General features: G+C 38.0%; 1 protein-coding gene across 7 annotated transcripts in view; it reads left to right on the forward strand.

Annotated features, from left to right (window-relative positions):
• ANKIB1 (ankyrin repeat and IBR domain containing 1) overlaps nucleotides 1-21,573 on the forward strand; it is a 154,813-nt gene that overhangs the window by 77,635 nt on the left and 55,605 nt on the right. For 6 of the 7 annotated variants that reach the window (XM_044947137.2, XM_025290835.3, XM_025290833.3 and 3 more), the window contains 2 exons: nucleotides 6,167-6,349; nucleotides 17,007-17,124. In XM_044947137.2, the coding sequence (XP_044803072.1) occupies nucleotides 6,167-6,349; nucleotides 17,007-17,124 (301 nt within the window). The remainder of the gene's footprint in view (nucleotides 1-6,166; nucleotides 6,350-17,006; nucleotides 17,125-21,573) is intronic. The other variant, XM_044947138.2, reaches the window with a different exon arrangement.

Here is a 21,573-nt window from a genome sequence, read left to right on the forward strand (position 1 = left end):
TCCTACTTGCTTATTCAAAGCTTTAAGTGTTGCTGCTTATTGTCAGATCAAATAAAGGTCACTAGAAAACCAAAGCTGGTAAGTCCCACTTCCCCTTTGTAGCCACAGGGCCTATATGACACTCAGCAGCTGTCAGAGCATTTCACACTTCATTGAAAAGCCATACAAATCATTCACAAGTTATACTGAAAAGTTTTACTTAATTGCAATTGTGTTTTTAGCACCTGGGGTTTTAAAACTATAGAAAAGAATAAGGAAATTGTGGCCCCACCTTAGCAACTGGAAGTAACTGTGCCTGTCTGGGCCTCTGTTTTCTAATTTTTAATCAAGATAGTTATGATTTCATTATTGCATCCAAAATATTGTTACAGGCACTGAAGGGAAGGAAAGATCATTTTAATTTTCCTAAGCCCAGAAAATATTTTGGATAGTAGTAATATTTGAGTGGATAAGACTTCAGTTTAAGTATTTGGAGGAGGCTGCTCAAAATGTGGTCCTCAGACCTGTAGCATCAGTAACTCTTGTTGTAAATACAAATTCTTGTACTTGCCAGACCTCCAGATACCGAATAGGAATCTCTGGGGTAGACTCCAGGAATGCGTAAAGCAAGTTTCACTGGTTATTCGTTTGCATGTTGCAGTTTGAGAAGGACTGTTCTACGTCTCAAACATATGCAAATTGAAGTATTTTGGAGAGGCTTGATAAGACAGATGATTTAAAATGAAGATAGAAGCCATAGTAAGTAGAAAATCCTAAGTGCTAATTTGAAATTTATTTATAGAAAATTTAGCCATTTAATTTTTTTGGTTAGTGCTATTTTGAAAGCAAATATTAAAAAAAAAAAGAAAGCAAATATAGTAAGATTAACCTAATGGTTGTAATGTAGAATAGATTTTATTTGAAAGAGGGTACTGATAAAGGAGTGGTTCTTAAAGTCTTGCTACCGAGACACTATTCCTCAGACTGGCTTTGGCATCAGTTTGGGTATTGTTGGGAATGCAGCATCTCAGGCCTCATCTCATCACCTGAGTCTGAATCCGTAGTTTAACAGGAACGCTGAAGTCATCCATATTCACATTAAAGTTTGAGAAGCCTTAGCTTAGAGCAGTAATCTGTGGGACCTACAATGGAATAATCTGTAAAATGTGCATATACTTAGTCTCCATTCCAGATCACCCTAGTATAACTATCAGACTACCCAAGTGATTCTTAAACAATTTGGAAACCTTTGTGTTGGAACAGTGGTTTTAACCATGTCTGCACACAAAATCCCATTCTGTAGACCATATCTCAAACCAATAAAATTGGATTTCTGAGCATGGAGCCCCTGTAATAAAACTTCTCCAGATGATTACAGTGTACAGCCAAGGTTGAAAACCAAAATATTAGAAGATAGTGATAGGAGTTAGAATATTATTGCACTGATTCTGCTGTGAACTGATAAAGAGCCTGGGTATGTGCGGTGGTATTAGAAATGGAAAGCATGAGACAAATGCATTTTGGTGACTTGGTCAGTTTATAGAAGAAAGTAAGAGAAAGGTTAAAGATGATGAAGACTTTAAAATGTTAATATTAACAATGGTGAGCTATCTTTGGATAATATAATTTTCTCACTTTGATTTTTCTGCATTTTGTATAACAATCTGCTATCATATCTATAATTAGAGTAGAACAAATTAACTTTATTTTTAAGTAAACTGAGCATGATTTTGAACCTGGTTCACTTTGAAGCCTGCTAGCAATTGACAAACATCGAAAAAGTGAGTTCAGGTGTTGTATGTGAAGTGTACTTCAACAGTATAAAGAAAAAAAGTTAAAAGTGAGATGAGGTGAAGGAATTGGTTAGAAGGAAAGGCGAATATCTTGAATTGTCATTTAGAAGAAGATTGAGGTCTTAGATTATCCACATGAAATGGTATTCAGGCTGTTAAAAATTAGAACTAACTGGGGGTAATGAATATAGATTTAGAATCAAATGTTATCTCCATAGAGTTGATAACTAAAAGCAAGATAAGGTATAGATGACAAATCCAAGGACAGGACTTTAGATTATAGATAAAATTACAGAATTAAAGTCACAGCATCAACTTGGAAAATGTCTGTGTTTAAAGGGAATGAGAACAAGAAGTGGCCTACAACAAAAAAACAAAAAAGCAGAGAAGAGAACCAAAATAATCCAGCATCGAGGATGCCAAGAGAAGAATTTCAAGGAGAGGAGGCAGTCAGTCATTTGCCATGCTTCAGAAAGGGCAAGGAATTAGAATACTGAGAAAGGCGGCTGGCTTTGAGAGGTATTAATGACTTTCAGGAATAATATTAGAGTGAAGTGGGCAGAGTAGAAGTTAGATTGCTGGGAGAAATTGAGTAATTTGCTGAGGAAATGTAGAGACAATGAGTGTCAGTCACTAATTTCAGAAATGTGGCTGAGAAAGTATTAAGGAAGTCATTAGAGGACTAACAGAATTAAGATAGGGGACTCCTCTGCCAGGAGCCAGTAGAGTCAGAGACTAAAGGGGGTGGGAGTAATGGAGTGCTCAGGGTCATAGAGGAAACAGATTAGGAAATGGGAATTTTACAACTAGAACAGACTTATTATCTTTCTTTTTACACTTTTTCTCAAAATAATGTAAGCCTCATTTTACAAATGGACCTGTGTAAACTGAGGCTTACAGAAGTTAAATGACTTATGCAGAGTCACCAGGCATTTAGATGAAGGATCAAAGGGGTGGAAAGGGATTTGTCATCAACTGGGGGCTGTCCTTCCCCTCTTCCTGCGGGATTATGAATAGAAAGGAAGACAACATCAATAAACAGATGTCCTGAGACGGTGATAATTGGATGTTTCTTTTAAGGTAGAAAATTGTATATACCACCAAGTATGTGAAATAGGCTAAATATATATATATATATATATATATATATGAATAAAATATTCAGTTCTCCTTGCTTGAGAGTGAAGAAAATGATACTTGGATGCTTTGGTTGAAGCATTTAAAAACTGCCTCTTCCCAACCAAGTGTAACTCCCTATTATGCAAAAGCAAAACATCTGACTTTATGCAGGAAATGGTGGCTCAGACGTTAAGGAGTCCACCTGCAATGTGGGAGACCCAGGTTTGATCTCTTGTGTTGAGAAGATCCCCTGGAGAAGAGAATGGAAACCCACTCACTCCAGTATTCTTGCCTGGAAAATTCCATGGACAGAAGGAGCCTGGTGGGCTACAGACCATGGGGTTGCAAAGGTCTGATACGACTGAGTGACTAACTTATGTAGCAGAAGTTTAACATGTCTTGACATCTTGTGTTTACTGGTGTTTCTACCTTAGGCCCCAAAGGTCAGTATGCTGAAACACTTTTTTAAAAATTCCTCCTCCAGTGTCAGGCAGTACTGCTGTTAGCTAGCTGGCTTCTCTGCCCAAAGTAGCATATACATTGATTTCCTTGCCAAGACAAATGGACATGTGCTGCAAATATGAGCCTTCCCTCCCATCACCCATCACGGGTATCTCTCCAGCAATGAGATAACAGATTTTGGGGACCCCTCACCTCACTCCCAGCAGACTCATTTTGGGACTGCTTTTGAAGACAGATCACCAGTCAATGTAAGAAATCTCAAGTTCTGAAAATTGTCAAAAGTGACTCTCAACAATGACTTCTCGCACATTCCCTCTCCATACACTCTTTTTTTTTTTTTTTTTTTTTAAAGCCCATGGAATGCAGACTGGAAGGTTCCTCTCACCAATATTTTGGAACGGCACAGCCTCTTAAATTTTGTTGTCTTTACTTTTGCTAAAGACTGGGATAATTAAGTTAAATATGATTTATCTTGTTTGCTAATATTTGGAATGTCTTCTGTGGTAGTATCTATTTTGGATGTAAGTCAAATCATGGCTTTGAAAGCTATCCCAGTGTGCTTTTTAGAAATCATTTCCTACCACTCTGAATAAAGAAGCAGAGAACAAAGTCAGCTCTTAGTTCTGTAGCTGCTGCTGCTAAGTCACTTCAGTTGTGTCCAATGCTGTGTGACCCCATAGACGGCAGCCCACCAGGCTCCCCCATCCCTGGGATTCTCCAGGCAAGAACACTGGAGTGGGTTACCATTTCCTTCTCCAGTGCATGAAAGTGAAAAATGAAAGTGAAGTCGCTCAGTCATGTCCGACTCTTAGTGACCCCATGGACTGCAGCCCACCAGGCTCCTCCATCCATGGGATTCTCCAGGCAAGTTCTGTAGCAGTCAGAAGCAAATTGTTTTGTGTTGGATAACCTGTGAAGCTGAAAGGCTGAAAACAGTAATAGATCCTGCAGTTGGTATGGTAAGTCTGTGGGCTTATTACTTCCCAGTATTAAATAGAGTAGGTAATATAAATATACCAGTCTCCATACCACTTAGGCCAGAGTGTAGGGTCATTGCTTGTCAGACTTTCATGTGCATAAGAATCTCCTTGAGATTAAAATCTGATTCTGATATAGAGGTCTGGAGTGGGAGGGGCTTGGGTGGTAACACTGAGATTCAGCATTTCTAACAAACCCCCAGTGATACCACTGGTCCCCAGACCACACTTAGACTGAAGGGTTTCAGATGATAACAGTGACTGCTGAGACTTTATGCTTCACATATTTTTTTTTTCTTTAAAGGGCCAGATGTAATGTGTAACTATTTTAACCTTTGTGACCACAAGTCTGTGTTTCATATTCTTCTTGATTTGTTTGCTTGTTTTTACAACTTAAAAAATGTTGTAAACCATCTTAGGTCTGAGGAATACCTTTGGCCTAAAGCAGGAAGCCAGAGTCATGTCCACTGGGCTTGTCAGTGGCTTCCAGGCCTGGCATTGGCGTAGGTCCCTTATTTTGTCAGGGCCTCTTGGGATGACTGTAGAGAAACCATGAGAACTGCAGAAGCAATAAAGGAATTTTACAGGAAGATCTGTGTTTGTTGGAAGGAGAGGAGATAAAATTTGGAAGAAAATGAAAAGAAACTGCCATTTTGATTAACTCCCTTAAACAATGAAAATCGCTAAAAAGTATTCACGTTTAGATCATAAAAGAGATCTGGCCAGAACTTTACAGTAGGCCCAGGATACGTGTGACTTCTTTAATGTTTGTGGTCAACCTGTTCTTTGTGTCAATACAGTGTCATTAAGAACTCAGTCAAACTTGTGTCTGAAACCCAGTTCTGCTCCTTATTAGTCGGTAATTTTGGTCAAGTTATTTAACTCTTCTGAAACATCACAGTGTCCCTACTACTTGGGGTTGTTAACATTAAATAAGAATATGTGTTAGAGGTCTCAGCATAGTGCTTGGCACTCAGAAAACAATAGGTGGTGTCTGTTACTGTGTTATGTGGTGGTGAGTGAATTCTGTAAAAGAATTCACTCTGTGACTAATTGTTAGGCTGTCCTTCAGGGGTGTCCTGGATTATGGCCCTCGTGGTATTCATGTCCTTCCCAGCGTCTGCACATGTAATGGGGAACCTTGAACCTACAGCCCTTAGTAGCAGTGTATTAAGCTTCTACAAAATCCGCAGAACCCTCGGTAGTAAACACAGTTACTCTTTTATGCGTTTTTACAAGTGGGATTTCTTTGGGTGAAATCCTTCCTTTAAATATCAAGAGATTTGATGGAGTATCTTCTTACCTTGGCTGTGAGTAGCTATTCCCATTGCTTATTTTGAGTAATATTGGAAACAGTTTTGCTTCAGTGATTTGCTAAACCTAATTTCATTTCAGTGTTTAACTGGATAATGAATGACACAAATGAAAATTTTTGTCTGCCTTGCCAGGATAGCAGGTGTTAGTGGTTATGTCCTTCTTGTTTGAGAAAGATTTGTAGAAATGTATAAAATTTAAAGCATTGAATAGCTATAAAATTACTCATTTTTAAGTAAAACTTTGGATTGGACAGAATGTTTAAGAATTTCTTTATAAAATTTAAGAAACAGGTTTGTTGTTTTTAACCAAAGGAAGTCATCTTAACACAGATTAACAGTAATTTGCTTATCTTAAAATCAGAAGCCACTGGTATCTAACTTTTACTGTCACTTCATATTATTACATATTATTGATTTTTTGTCATGCTTCTTTTATTATATTAAAAAGTTTTAATATGTAGCATGGAATAACTTGTCATTTAAATCTATAGGTGCAATTTTTTGAAAAAATCTTTTTTAGCTTTTAGTAAAACATGGAGGAGACCTGTTTGCTGAGAATGAGAATAAAGATACTCCTTGTGATTGTGCTGAAAAGCAGCACCACAAAGATTTGGCCCTAAATCTAGAATCTCAAATGGTATTCTCACGAGATCCTGAAGCTGAAGAAATAGAAGCTGAATATGCTGCTTTAGATAAACGAGAGGTAAGTTTTTTTTAATGAAAGAAATTATGCAAATATTGTAATAAATTTTTTTTTCTTCTTTAAAACCCAGTTTGTGCGGTCTTCTTTGCAGTATGCTATACATTCCGTCGTCTGTATAGCCATAAGTATGAAAATACGTCTGAAAAAGCCATAAGTATGAAAAAGATGTAGAAAACCTGTCCTTTGACTTATGTGTGTTTGTATGTGTGAAAGTCACTCAGTCATGTTTGACTCTTTGTGACCCCATGGACTATACAGTCCATGGAATTCTCCAGGCCAGAATACTGGAATGGGTAGCCTATCCCTTCTCCAGGGGATCTTCCTGACTAGGAATCAAACCGGAGTCTCCTGCATTGCAGGCGGATTCTTTACCAACTTAGCTATGAGGGAAGCCCCATATATATGTTTAATTGTATAGAGTGATGCTGACTCCAAGACTCCAGTCCTCCTGTTCCTCAGTCTCTGCCTGTCTGGATTGCTCTTCTCAACAAACATGCTTGGATAACGCCCATCTTAAAATACAAAACAACTTCTCCATTAACCACTCTTCCTGTCCCTGTCCCCCTTCAGTTGTAGCCCCATATCCCTGATCTTCATATGAGAAAAACAAAATTTAAGAGTTGTCTGTACATACTTCCTCACCTTCCCTTCACTCTCCAGCCCTCTGCAGTGTAACTTTCTCCCCTTCTACTCTGATGGAACTGCTCTGACATGGACATTAAGAGTCACCATCTTGCCAAATCCTTTTCTCTCCTCCTCTTACTTGATGCTTTTCTCTCCTCATCTTACCTGAATTCCTCAGCACCACTTGACACAATTAACCACTCCCTTCTTAGTGAGACACTTCTTCCCTGGGCTGCAGGGACTTAGCTCCCTGGGTTTCCTTTAAGTCTTCCTTATATCAGTAAACATTACCTCCACCCATGCAAGCATAAATGTAGCAACATTTTCAATTCATCACATCCAAACAATCTGGGAGTTCTGTCAATTTACCTCCAAAAATACAACCCAAATCCGTTTACTTCTCTCCTTCTCTGCTCCTGCCTCCCTCAGTCGTCCTTTCTACCTTCACTTTTCATCTGAACTGCTATAGTAGTTCCCTAACTGGTCTCCTGATTCTGTTTTAGTCCCCTTAGAATCCATTTTGTGCACAGTAGCCAGAGTGACATTATTAAACTTAAATTAGATCATATCACTTAACCGTTTAGTGATTTTCATTGCACTTAGAATAAAATCCAAACTGTTTGCTCAGATATGAGAACTTATATGGTCTTGCCACTATTTGCCTTTTCAGCCTTATCTCAAATGATTTTTCCTGGCACGCTATAGTACTTAGACTGCACTAAGGCTTTTTGCACTTCTATTCTTTATGTCTGAAATCATCTCCCAAGTTTTCTCTTGACTATATCAGATCTTCAAAGAGGCAGTCTTAGACCATTCTTCTGAAGTAGGCCCCTCTTCTTCTTTTACTCTTTATCAAAATACCCTGTTTATTTTTATCACATGCTGTAATTATTTTGTTTATATATTTGTTTACTTGTTTATTGCCTTTCTCTTTTATTAGATTGTCAACTCCGTTAGTGCCAGAATCATAACTTTCTTATTCAGCAGAATATTTTCCATTCTGAAAGCACTGCTTGTACAGTGGACATCCATAAATAATACTTAAATAAGTTATTGTAATACACAATAAATTTTTCCTCTAAAAGTGATTGATTTCTCAATGTTTATTCAGTGCTAATTTGGTTCTTATTGACTATGCCAAAGCCTTTGACTGTGTGGATTACAATAACATGTGGAAAATTCTGAAAGAGAAGGGAATATCAGAGCACCTGATCTGCCTCTTGAGAAACCTGTATGCAGGTCAGGAAGCAACAGTTAGAACTGGACATGAAACAGCAGACTGGTTCCAAATAGGAAAAGGAGTACATCAAGGCTGTATATTGTCACCCTGCTTATTTAAATTATATGCAGAGCACATCATGAGAAACGCTGGGCTGGAGGAAGCACAAGCTGGAATCAAGATTGCCAGGAGAAATATCAATAACCTCAGATATGCAGATGACACCACCCTTATGGCAGAAAGTGAAGAGGAACTAAAAAGCCTCTTGATGAAAGTGAAAGAGGAAAGTGAAAAAGTTGGCTTAAAACTCAGCATTCAGAAAACTAAGATCATGGCATCTGGTCCCATCACTTCATGGGAAATAGCTGGGGAAACAGTGGAAACAGTGTCAGACTTTATTTTTGGGGGCTGCAGATGGTGACTGCAGCCATGAAATTAAAAGATGCTTACTCCTTGGAAGGAAAGTTATGACCAACCTAGATAGCATATTCAAAAGCAGAGACATTACTTTACCAACAAAGGTCCATCTAGTCAAGGCTATGGTGTTTCCAGTGGTCATGTATGGATGTGAGAGTTGGACTGTGAAGAAAGCTGAGCGCCGAAGAATTGATGCTTTTGAACTGTGGTGTTGGAGAAGACTCTTGAGAGTCCCTGGGACTGCAAGGAGATCCAACCGTCCATTCTAAAGATCAGTCCTGGGTGTTCATTGGAAGGACTGATGCTAAAGCTGAAAGTCCAATACTTTGGCCACCTATGCGAAGAGTTGACTGATTGGAAAAGCCTCTGATGCTGGGAGGGGTTGGGGGCAGGAGGAGAAGGGGATGACAGAGGATGAGATGGCTGGATGGCATCACCGACTCGATGGACATGAGTTTGAGTGCACTCCAGAAGTTGGTAATAGGAAGGCCTGGCGTGCTGCGATTCATGGGGTCACAAAGAGTCGCACACGACTGAGCGACTGAACTGAACTGAATTGAATTTGGTTCAATAGGACTTATATAACTATTATTTGTTTGTGTTTAGAAAAATAACTGTATTGTCTGTTTTTTAATTTCCCATGAATTTCTGACAGTTTGTAAGCTTCTACCTCTCCAGATGACCAAAAAAAGAGTTTCTTAAAAGATTTATATTGTTTTACCTATCATATTTTCTTTAGTTAAAGGTTACTTTAAAGATTTTTTTTAATGACCGTTTTTAAAGTTTTTACTGAATTTGTTACCATATTGCTTCTGTTATATGTTTTGTTTTTTTGGCCACCAGCCATGTGGGATCTTAGCTTCCTGACCGGGGATGGAACCCACACCCCCTGCATTGGAAGGCAAGGTCTTAACTGCTAGACCACTGAGGAATTCCTGACACATTTTAATTTAGTCCTCTCCTCCAGATGATAGTCTGTAAATGGGCAGTCTTCTTCTTCACCCCATCATTGACAAAATTTTGAGTGACTACTTTACCAGACAGTGTTTTAACAGAAATTAGGGATATAGTGAGGAACAAAGATGTCCTGCCCTCTAGATGCTTATATTCTAGCAAAGATAGATGCACACAAATAAGATTAAAAAATAAATGAACACAATATCGAGGGTTTTAGCTGCTTGGAAGAAATAAAAACAAGATGATATATTAGAGTGATAGCTAGGAGTGGAGGTACTTATTTTATCCAACCCCCCAAAGAAAGAACAAAGACTCTAGTAAGAGTCAGGCTCTGTAGAAGACTGTGTGACTACAGCTAGATAAGGGAAGGGAAAACTGTGCAATACAGTACTGGAAAGCCATCGCAAGAACCCACCCATTCCTCTCCCCTCCTAGCCTATAACTCAGGGAGGCTCAAAGCTCCTTTTCTGACAGGGAACCAGTACAGTTGGCCGTTGCCTTGGCTGGCTACCACACTTAGGAGGCATAGCTGCTTTCCTCTGAGAGCCCTGAGTCTTTCTGTGCTTGTTCTTCCCCTACTCTTTCTCAGACTAAGCTCTGTGCTGTGTGCTCAGTCGTATCCGACTCTTTGCGACCCCATGGACTACAGCCCGCCAGGCTCCTCTGTCATTGGGATTGTCCAGTCAAGAATACTGCAGTGGTTAGCCATTCCCTTCTCCAGGGGAACTTACCAACCCCGGATAGAACCTGCGTCTCCTGTGTCACCCACATTGGCAGGCAGATTCTTTATCGCTGAGCCAGGCTCAGCTCAGGGGTCAGCTAATGTGAGGTTGGTATTGAGAGAAATTGAAAGTATCCTCTCCTTCTCCTGAGTGTCTTTCACATCTTTTAAAATTTTAACAGTTACCAATATACTTGGGTCAATAAGTACCTGTTTTTTCATTTTTTTCCAACAGTGAACTTATTTCACCTATATAATCAGGGAAGGCTATTTTAATTGTGGGGAAAAATAAATATATCTTTAATAACTCCTTTGTCACAGTCTCTTCTGAAAGAGTTTTTGAAGATACTATCACTTTATACATGACCTCAAAGTGGTACAGTTTACATGTTGGACTGTTTCACTTTTCTTCAGTGGTATTTTGGTAGCAGTAATATGCACTGATGCAAAAGAGGCACTTTTATTCCCTGTTTGTCTTTAAATTAGTTTTCTTTTTCTTTCTTTGTATCAGTATTGGACTGCTTTGAAGGTTATTGATGGTTTGTATTAATCTGAAAATTGAAGCAGCTTATCTTTGCAACAGAAAAGAGAAAGGCACCTTCAATCTAATCCTTCCTGCAGAAGAGAGGGATACTGCCTACATGTTGTTGTTTTTGAGTCAGTAAGTTGTGTCCAACTCTTTGCGACCCCATGGACTGCAGCATGCCAGTTCCCTGTCCTTCACTATCTCCCAGAGTTTGCTTAAACTCATGTCATTCAACCATCTCATCCTCTGTTAGCCCCTTCTCCTCCTGCCCTCAATCTTTCCCAGCATCAAGATTTTTTCCAATGAGTTGGTTCTTCATGTCAGGTGGCCAAAGTGTTGGAGCTTCTGCGTCAGTCGTTCCAGTGAATATTCAGGGCTGATTTCCTGTAGCATTGTCAGGTTTGTGCTCCCTGCTGTCCAAGGGACCCTCAAGAATCTTCTCCAACACCACAGTTTGAAAGCATCAGTTCTTTGATACTCAGCCTTCTTTATGGTCTGGCTCTCACTTCCATACATGACTACTGGAAAAACCATAGCTTTGACTGTACAGACCGTTGTCATCAAAGTGATGTCTCTGCTTTTTAATATGCTGTCTAAGTTTGTCATAGCTTTTCTTCCAAGGAGCAAGCAACTTTTAATTTTATGACAGCAGACACTGTCTGCACTGATTTTGGAGCTCAAGAAAATAAAATGTGTCACTGTTTCCACTTTTTCCCCATCTGCCTGCTGAAGTGATTGAACTGGATGCTATGATCTTCATTTTTTTGAATGTTGTTTTAAGCTAGCTTTTTCACTCTTCTTTTTCACCTTCATTAAGCAGCTCTTTAGTTCCTTTTCACTTTATGCCATTAGTGTCATCTGCATATATGAGGTTATTGATATTTCTCCCAACAATCTTATTTCCAGCTAGGGATTCATCCAGCCTGGCATTTCACATGATGTACTCTGCTTATAAGTAAGCAGGGTGACAGTATACAGCCTTGACGTACTCCTTTCCCAGTTTTGAACCAGTCTGCTGTTCCATGTCCAGTTCTAACAGTTGCTTCTTGTCCCTTATACAGATTTCTCAGGAGATAAGTAAGGTGGTCTGGTATTCCCTTCTCTTTAAGAATTTTCCAGTTTGTTGTGATCCACATACTCAAAGGCTTTCAGATCAGATCAGATCAGTTGCTCAGTCGTGTCCAGCTCTTTGCGACCCCATGAATCGCAGCACGCCAGGCCTCCCTGTCCATCACCAACTCCCGGAGTTCACTCAGACTCACGTCCATGGAGTCGGTGATACCATCCAGCCATCTCATCCTCTGTCGTCCCCTTCTCCTCCTGCCCCCAATCCCTCCCAGCATCAGAGTCTTTTCCAATGAGTCAAAGGCTTTAGCAAAGTCAATGAAGCAGAGGTAGATAGGATTTTTTTTGGAATTCCCTTGCTTTCTCTATGATCCAGTGAATGTTGACAATTTGATCTCTGATTCCTCTGCCTTTTCTAAATCCAGCTTGTACATCTGGAAGTTCTCGGTTCTCGTACTGTTTAAGCCAAGCATGAAGGATTTTGAGCATTACCTTGTTAGCATGTGAAATGAGTACAATTGTATGGTGGTTTGCACATTCTTTGGCATTGCCTTTCTTTGGGATTGGAACGAAAACTGACCTTTTCCACTTCTGTGGCCACTGTTGAGTTTTCCAAATTTGCTGGCATATTGAGTGTAGCACTTTAAAAGCATCATTTTTTAGGATGTGAAATAGCTCAGCAAGAATTCCATCACCTCCACTAGCTTTGTTTGTAGTGATGCTTCCTAAGGCCCATTTGACTTCACACTCCAAGATGTCTGGCTCTAGGGTTATCCGGGTCATTAAGACCTTTTTTGTATAGTTCTTCTGTGTATTCTTGCCATCTCTTCTTAATCTCTTCTGCCTCTGTTAGGTCCTTGCTGTTTGTGTCCTTCATTGTGCTCATCTTTGCAAGAAATGATCCCTTGGTATCTCCAGTTTTCTTGAAAAGATCTCTAGTCTTTCCCATTCTATTGTTTTCCTCTATTTCTTTGCATTGTTCACTTAAGAAGGATTTCTTATCTCTCCTAGCTGTTCTCTAGAACTCTACCTTCAGATGGGTATATTCTTCCCTCTTTCCTTTGACTTTTGCTTCACTTCTTTTTCAGCTATTTGTAAGGCCTCCTTAGACAACCACTTTGCCTTCTTGCATTTCTTTTTTCTTGGAGATGGTTTTAGTCACCACCCCCCGTACAGTGTTACGAACATCCATCCATAGTGCTTGAGGCAGTCTGTCTACCAAATCTAATCCCTTGAATTGATTCATCATCTCCAGTGTATAATCATAAAGGATTTGTTTTAGGTCATACCGGAATGGTCTAGTGGTTTCCCTACTTTCTTCAGTTTAGGTCTGAATTTTGCAATAAGGAGCTGATGATCTGAACCACAGTCAGCTCCAGGTCTTGTTTTTGCTGACTGTGTAGAGCTTCTCCATCTTTAGCTACAAAAAATATAATCAGTCAGATTTTGGTATTGACCATCTGGTGATGTCCATATGTAGAGTTGTCTCTTGTGTTGTTGGAAGAGGGTGTTTGCTATGACCAGTGCATTCTCTTGGCAAAACTGTGTTAGTCTTTGCCCTGCTTCATTTTGTACTCCAAAGCCAAACTTGCCTATTACTCCAGGTATCTCTTGACTTCGTACTTTTGTATTCCAGTCTCCTGTGATGAAAAGAGCATCTTTTGTTGGTTTTAGTTCTAGAATGTCTTGTAGGTCTTCATAGAACCATTCAACTTCAGCTTCAGTGTTAGTGTTTGGAGCATAGACTTGGAGTACTGTGATGCCGAAAGGTTTGCCTTGGAAATGAACCAAGATCATTCTGTTGGTTTTGAGATTGCACCCAAGTACTGCATTTCGGACTCTTCTTGTTGACTATGAGTGCTACTCCATTTCATCTAATGGTTTCTTGCCCACAGTAGTAGATATAATGGTCATCTGAATTAAATTCGCCCATTCCCATCCATTTTAATTAGTTCAGTGATTCCTGAGATGTGGATGGTCGCTCTTGCCATCTACTTGACAACAGCCAATTCACCTTGATTCATAAACCCTGACATTCCAGGTTCCAGTGTGTTATTATTCTTTATAGAATCGTACTTTACTTTCCCCACCAGACCACACCCACAGCTGAGCATGGTTTCCGCTTTGGCCCAGCCTCTTCATTCTTCCTGGAGCATTTTCCCACTCTTCCCCAATAGCATATTGGACTCCTACTGACCTGGGACTGAACTATGTATTAAAGTGCTTCACGTAACCTAGTTCAGTTGCAGAGATTCAGAGTGATCATGTTACATGTTCATGAAGGCAGTATGTCTTTTTCCTTCAAGAACTATTTTTCTTCCATTGTTACCTATTTAAGTTTTAAGCTGTGTATTTTTTAAAAAAGGAATGTATACAAGTTGCTTTACGTTATTGCTTTCTTGATATATCTAAAATCACATTGTATTTTGTTCAACATAAATTAGGTAGAATGAAGGCTACTCTAAAGAAGAACATTAAGGAATTAATACCAGGAAATATACAACTGTCACCAGTGGGAATATCAAGAAATATTGTTTTTCATTACTGGGGCAGGAAAAATACCTGGAGTCCCAAATCTGAACTTAGAAGCAGTATTATACATAGTGAATAACTTCTAGGCTAGACTGAATACTACAAATTTAATCATGAAGGGTTGTGCATGAAAAGGTGTGTTTTAATAAATTAGCTTAAAAGCAAGCTGTACATGATGATTTGGGGGTACTTTTCAAAGGATAGTTGGGATTAAATTTCCCTTTTTAATTTCTTTTTAGTTAATCCCTAGAGAGGGATATAATAATAAATTACATTAGAAGTTTAGGTTAATTTTTTTTTTCTTTTTCTAGTTAGGGTCATAGGATACCTATAATATGTAGAGATTCATGGCAGTATAGCTGAATGCATGTATTGATATAGTAGACTATTAATACAGTGTGCTGTGTGGTGTATTCAGTATTAAGGCTTTACCATCATTTATAAAAAGAGTAACACTGCAGACCGATTGAGTGCATGTTCCACCAATGTTTAAAGCTCTTTAACATCCCCAGTGACTTTTCTTTAATTTTTTTAATTAAATTTTTTTCAACCAAACATGCTCTTTATAAAAAGCACAGTAAAAATTTTAAATATTCATTTTTCTACTGCTTGTAAATAATACTTGTAACACATTACCTTCCACTTTTCATCAGTGTGATGATATTGGACATTTTGTGTCCTATAGTTTTTTATTTTCCTTAACATTTCTTGATATTTATAAACTTACAGGAAATATTTTGAGTGACTGCTGACTACTCTGAACGTGTAGACATCCTTTAACTCCCTTAAAGTACATTTGAGTTAGTTGTATTTTGTCACTTTTATAAGTAACATTGCAGATGACCAGTTCTGTTCACATTGCGATTAGACCTTAGGATGAATTCCTGTAAGTAAGATTATTGAGTCAAAAAATGAATATTTTTAAGACTCATGGGATATGATGCTTATTTTTTAAATGATATACCAATTTCTATTTTTACCCACAGATGTGATGCTTAGTTTTTAAATGATATACCAATTTCTATTTTTACCCACAGTATATCAGAGGACTATCTCACTGCGACCTTAGCGATATTGAGGGTGGTTGTTGGGTTTTTTGTTTTTTAGTTCCAAACGTTGACCATTTTGTTAGGTAAAGAGCTGATATACTTAAGGATGTTTGTGTTTTTGTGACGTTCGATGTTTTAAATTTACTGACTGTCACAAATTCCTTATATATTAAAAGCAACACAGTTTTTATGTTTAAATCTTGGCAGTGTTTTTGCAGTCAAGTCTGTCAGTCTTTCCTGTCATAAATACACTCATTGCTTATATATGCATCCCTACCAGAAGACATTTTAGGATTAGAAAACTTGTATCAAGTGAGAGAAATATCCTTGATGAATAGAGTTCCTGTCATATGGGGTTGAGTAACAACTGATGAAATGGTTTCCATGATAATTAAAAAAAAGGAAACCAAGAAATAAAGTTAATATCTAATTTTAAAATAACTGTAAGCCAACTGTAAAAGATGGAGTTTACTAACTGTATCTGTTCTCGGGTTTCCAGAACTCTCTGGAATATTTGATAAATGTCACCAAAGGACATCCTCTGTGGTTGTAATTCTGATGAGTAGTTCAGAATTTCTAGTGCTTTTTAAGTTGTTATCTTTAGTTCTGTGCTTACTGCAGTAAGCTGGTTACATCTGTTTAAAGGATTGAAGTAGATATCTATATATTAATATTAGTAATAAAAATGCAGTATTGAATAAAAATAAAGGCAAACTGCTTAATGATATTTAAATGTTATGCCTTATTATTACAATAGCTACAAATCAAGTTCATGGTAGTGATTGCCATAAACAGGATGGGGAAGATGGGGAAATTGGGGAAATGAAATGAAGAAAACATGTCACAGGTTATTTTGGCATTTATAAATTTATGAATGGCGGGACATTTGTGATTTTATTCTTTATATGTTTTCTGTTAAAAGCAAAGGGGGGAAAAGATAAAGGATAACAGAAGAATAAAAAAACACTTGAAATGATAAAGTACCTTTATGGAGTGTTAACAAACACTTGAATAAACAGATAATACATTTATGAGTAAGTTGAATAGTATATGATAATCACTTTTTCTCCAAATTCAGTCTTAATAAGTGTAAATGTTGGTGGTTCAGTGATTAAAGCTGTATATAAGTGAATACATACATATTCACATACAGTTGAGTTGCAGAAAGAAAAGACTGGATAAAAATACTTTAGAACATTAATCATAACCATTGATCAGTGGTAAATTGTAGGTTTCTATTTCTAATGATTTTGTTTAGTATTACTTAGATTTTTGAAACTATAAGATGATCTTGTCACCATAGTATAATTCTTTGTTTTAGAGTGATGAGGTTCGTGAGACCAGGCATCTACTTTCCAACTTAAAAAAAGACGTGATAAAGTAGTTTGAAGTTCGTGATAGTGGAAGATACAGTGCCTTTTTAGCTTCATTGCCAACCCAGAACTGAAAGATTAAATAAATGATAACCATATATATTTATTTATAGATTTGCAGAACTTCCTAAAGGTATAATAGCCAATTTAATTTTGTTTTTCTTCTTTTTACAGCCATATGAAGGATTAAGACCTCAGGATCTTCGTAGATTGAAAGATATGCTCATTGTGGAAACAGCAGACATGCTCCAGGCTCCACTATTTACTGCTGAAGCTTTACTTCGAGCTCATGGTAATGAAAGAAATGTCCTGAGTACTTTTGAAACTTTACACAGTTAAAAGATGGCTTTTGAAGCACTTTTACTTTTCTCTTGTTTTTTCAGCACGTTTTAAATATTTAATTCTTCTAAGAGCTAATTCTCCCAAGATTTTAAAATTGTCAAAATAGAGTTCTGTTTGAAAAAGAAAAGTTTTTTAAGCAATAGATTTCTCTTTGAGTTTCTTTTCTTTATTTTTTCCTTTGTTTTCTTTTTTTAAAAATGCTATGCAGGCAAGGCACTGTAGAAATCAAATTCCTTTAAGAAGAACCAGTTAATCTTTTTTCTTTGGTTATATTTATTTCTTTGCCTTTTTTACCTACTTTCGATTTTTAGAATGTAAATTTGGTACCTTGATCAAAATTTCTGTAACAAATGAAAACAATGATGTCTAAAGCTTACCAACTATAGAATCTTCAACAGAATAGCAAATACTTTGCCCAGGACATTTGAGATCAAATTGAATATGAACAGTTTTCTTATAAGCCCTTAGAGCAGATCTAAACAACCATACATCAGATCAGATCAGTTGCTCAGTCGTGTCCGACTCTTTGCAACTCCGTGAATCACAGCACGCCAGGCCTCCCTGTCCATCACCAACTCCCGGAGTTCACTGAGACTCATGTCCATCAAGTCAGTGATGCCATCCAGCCATCTCATCCTCGGTCGTCCCCTTCTCCTCTTGCCCCCAATCCCTCCCAGCATCAGAGTCTTTTCCAATGAGTCAACTCTTCACATGAGATGGCCAAAGTACTGGAGTTTCAGCTTTAGCATCATTCCTTCCAAAGAAATCCAGGACTGATCTCCTTTAGAATGGACTGGTTGGATCTCCTTGCAGCCCAAGGGACTCTCAAGAGTCTTCCCCAATACCATAGATGAAAAGCATCAATTCTTCGGCGCTCAGCCTTCTTCACAGTCCAACTCTCACATCCATACATGACCACAGGAAAAACCATAGCCTTGACTAGATGAGCCTTTGTTGGCAAAGTAATGTCTCTGCTTTTGAATATGCTATCTAAGTTAGTCATAACTTTCCTTCCAAGGAGTAAGCATCTTTTAATTTCATGGCTGCAGTCACCATCTGCAGTGATTTTGGAGCCCAAAAAAATAAAGTCTGACACTGTTTCCCCATCTATTTCCCATGAAGTGATGTGACCGGATGCCATGATCTTCGTTTTCTGAATGTTGAGCTTTAAGCTTCGTTTTCTGAATGTTGAGCTTTAAGCCAACTTTTTCACTCTCCACTTTCACTTTCATCAACAGGCTTTTTAGTTCCTCTTCACTTTCTGCCATCAGGGTGGTGTCATCTGCATATCTGAGGTTATTGATATTTCTCCCAGAAATCTTGATTCCAGCTTGTGCTTCTTCCAGTCCAGCATTTCTCATGATATGCTCTGCAGTTAAGTTAAATAGCAAGGTGACAATATACAGCCTTGAAGTACTCCTTTTCCTATTTGGAACCAGTCTGTTGTTCCATGTCCAGTTCTAACTGTTGCTTCCTGTCCTGCATACAAATTTCTCAAGAGGCAGATCAGGTGGTCTGGTATTCCCATCTCTTTCAGAATTTTCCACAGTTTATTGTGATCCACACAGTCAAAGGCTTTGGCATAGTCAATAAAACAGATATAGATGTTTTTCTGGAACTCTCTTGCTTTTTTGATGATCCAGCAGATGTTGCCAATTTGATCTCTGGTTCCTCTGCCTTTTCTAAAACCAGCTTGAACATCTGGAAGTTCACGGTTCACGTATTGCTGAAGCCTGGCTTGGAGAATTTTGAGCATTACTTTACTAGCGTGTGAGATGATTGCAATTGTGCGGTAGTTTGACCATTCTTCGGCATTGCCTTTCTTTGGGATTGGAATGAAAACTGACCTTTTCCAGTCCTGTGGCCACTGCTGAGTTTTCCAAATTTGCTGGCATATTGAGTGCAGCACTTTCACAGCATCATCTTTCAGGATTTGAAATAGCTCAACTGGAATTCCATCACCTCCACTAGCTTTGTTCGTAGTGATGCTTTCTAAGGCCCACTTGACTTCACATTCCAGGATGTCTGGCTCTAGGTCAGTGATCACACCATTGTGATTATCTGGGTCATGAAGATCTTTTTTGTACAGTTCTTCTGTGTATTCTTGCCATCTCTTCTTAATATCTTCTGCTTCTGTTAGGTCCATACCATTTCTGTCCTTTGTCAAGTCCATCTTTGCATGAAATGTTCCTTTGGTATCTCTGATTTTCTTGAAGGGATCTCTAGTCTTTCCCATTCTGTTGTTTTCCTCTATTTCTTTGCATTGATCGCTGAAGAAGGCTTTCTTATCTCTTCTTGCTTTTCCTTGGAACTCTGCATTCAGATGTTTATATCTTTCCTTTTCTCCTTTGCTTTTTGCTTCTCTTCTTTTCACAGCTATTTGTAAGGCATACATAGAAGAGGGAAAAGAGAGAATGAAAGTAAAACTTAACATTATGCAGATTTATGCCTTATTTTTCAGCATTTTTTAAATGTTGGTTCTCTCAACCTGGCTTTTCTTTTTATTAGATCTATATAGTTTGGCTAATTAGTGATTCGGTTTTATATTTAAGCTACAATTAATCTTTTTTCTTTGGTGATATTTATTTCTTTGCCTTTTTAAACTACTTTTAACTTTTAGATGTTTTATTCAGTCTATCTAGAGCTCTATCACAATGGCAATATGTATTCCCGTAAAACACTGCAAACAAAGAAGGCAGTGGCACCCCACTCCAGTCCTCTTGCCTGGAAAATCCCATGGATGGAGGAGCTAAGAGTCGGACACAACTGAGCGACTTCACTTTCACTTTTCACTTTCATGCATGGGAGAAGGAAATGGCAACCCACTCCAGTGTTCTTGCCTGGAGAATCCCAGGGACGGGGGAGCCTGGTGGGCTGCCGTCTATGGGGTCGCACAGAGTCGGACACAACTGAAGCGACTTAACAGCAGCAACAGCAGCAGAAGTGCACCGTTTTAACTTTACTAGTTTTTGTGAGATGCTGTGTAAGTTAATAAACACATCTGTAAATACATTGTTTGCAGGAAGTAAATTTCTGAGTTACAGCTCAGGAAAAGCCTGCTGAATTTATGTTGTAAGCATTACTTAACACAGTATAAGGGTGAAAAGACAGCAAAAATATCTTCATACATCCTCATCCTCCCCTTAACTGGGAGAAACTTATTCTCCTCTCTGCTCCTCCTCCTCCAGTTGCCACTTACTGTCACCTTATAATATTCAGAGAGCACTTGGATTATGGATCTGAATAGAGAAATGCTTTCAGATAATCATCAGGCCACATACCCCAGTAACTAGAACTCAAAAATGGGATGGAGTTGTAACGTGCTTTTATAATACAATATTATTGTTAAAGGCAAGAGTTGACTCTCTTGTTTTATTTTGACATGGCATGTCCTCAAATAAATATCAATCAATATAAAAAAAAAAAAAAGATGGCTGTTTTAATGTTTTAATATAAAACAAAATGGTTTGCTAAACAAGCCTGAGTTGTTATTTGTGCAGTGGTTACTGCAGTACTCGACATCCTTGTGTTTTGAAGTAAATATAAACTGGCTATGAATCAGAGAAGAAATAAGAAATCTCTTTTTGAAAATTGAGCAAATAACCAACTTATAGATCGTCTAATTTTAGAAATGTATCTGATTCGAGCAGGGTTGAGAGTTGAAGTCCATAGCCCTAGTCCTGGTTTTGACATTAATTTTTACTAAAGCCGATTAAATAAAGTCAGTTAACTAACAGTTTGTTATTATTATTTCTTTTTGTCAGCTGTATTTATTTTATGTAAAAACTGTTTCTCACCATGAAATGCACAAAGCAGAATCTACAGAGTCAACGCAAGGACATACTGTTCCTTTTACGGTGGGGGGTTTTTTGCTCATTTTTAAAATTTTTTTGAGGACATTACCAACTTTACTTAGAAAAAGTGCTCAGCTTATTGTAAGTCCTCTGTGATCCTTAAGACAACCATTTTGGGAATTGTCACATGCTGAGTTGGACCCTCCAATTGCACAATTGATATTTGACATTTTGGCTTATTCAAAGAGTTTTTTTCTGATTTAGAAATTACTTTTAAAAAGGGAAAGGTGAATGGTCTTTCTCATCCAATAATTTTGATACATACCTCTTTGTTTTAACTATAAATCTTTATCATCTGTATTAAAATAGAATGTCTACTTCCAAAAATTTTTATATGATCTTTTGATATAGAAGAAAATTTTAAACTGCATATTTCATCTTCCTTTGCTCATTTCTGTGAATAATTTGGTATATTACCCTCCAGAATCACAAACTGCAATATTGCTATTTCCCAGAGTTCTGTACTTGACACACTTTTCCACTTTGTATACTGGTGGCTCTAACTTTTGGTGTAAATAAGAATTGCCTGGGAAACTAACCAGAAA

This window comes from Bubalus bubalis, chromosome 8 (assembly GCF_019923935.1).
Source record: "Bubalus bubalis isolate 160015118507 breed Murrah chromosome 8, NDDB_SH_1, whole genome shotgun sequence".
NCBI classification, from domain to species: domain Eukaryota; kingdom Metazoa; phylum Chordata; class Mammalia; order Artiodactyla; family Bovidae; genus Bubalus; species Bubalus bubalis.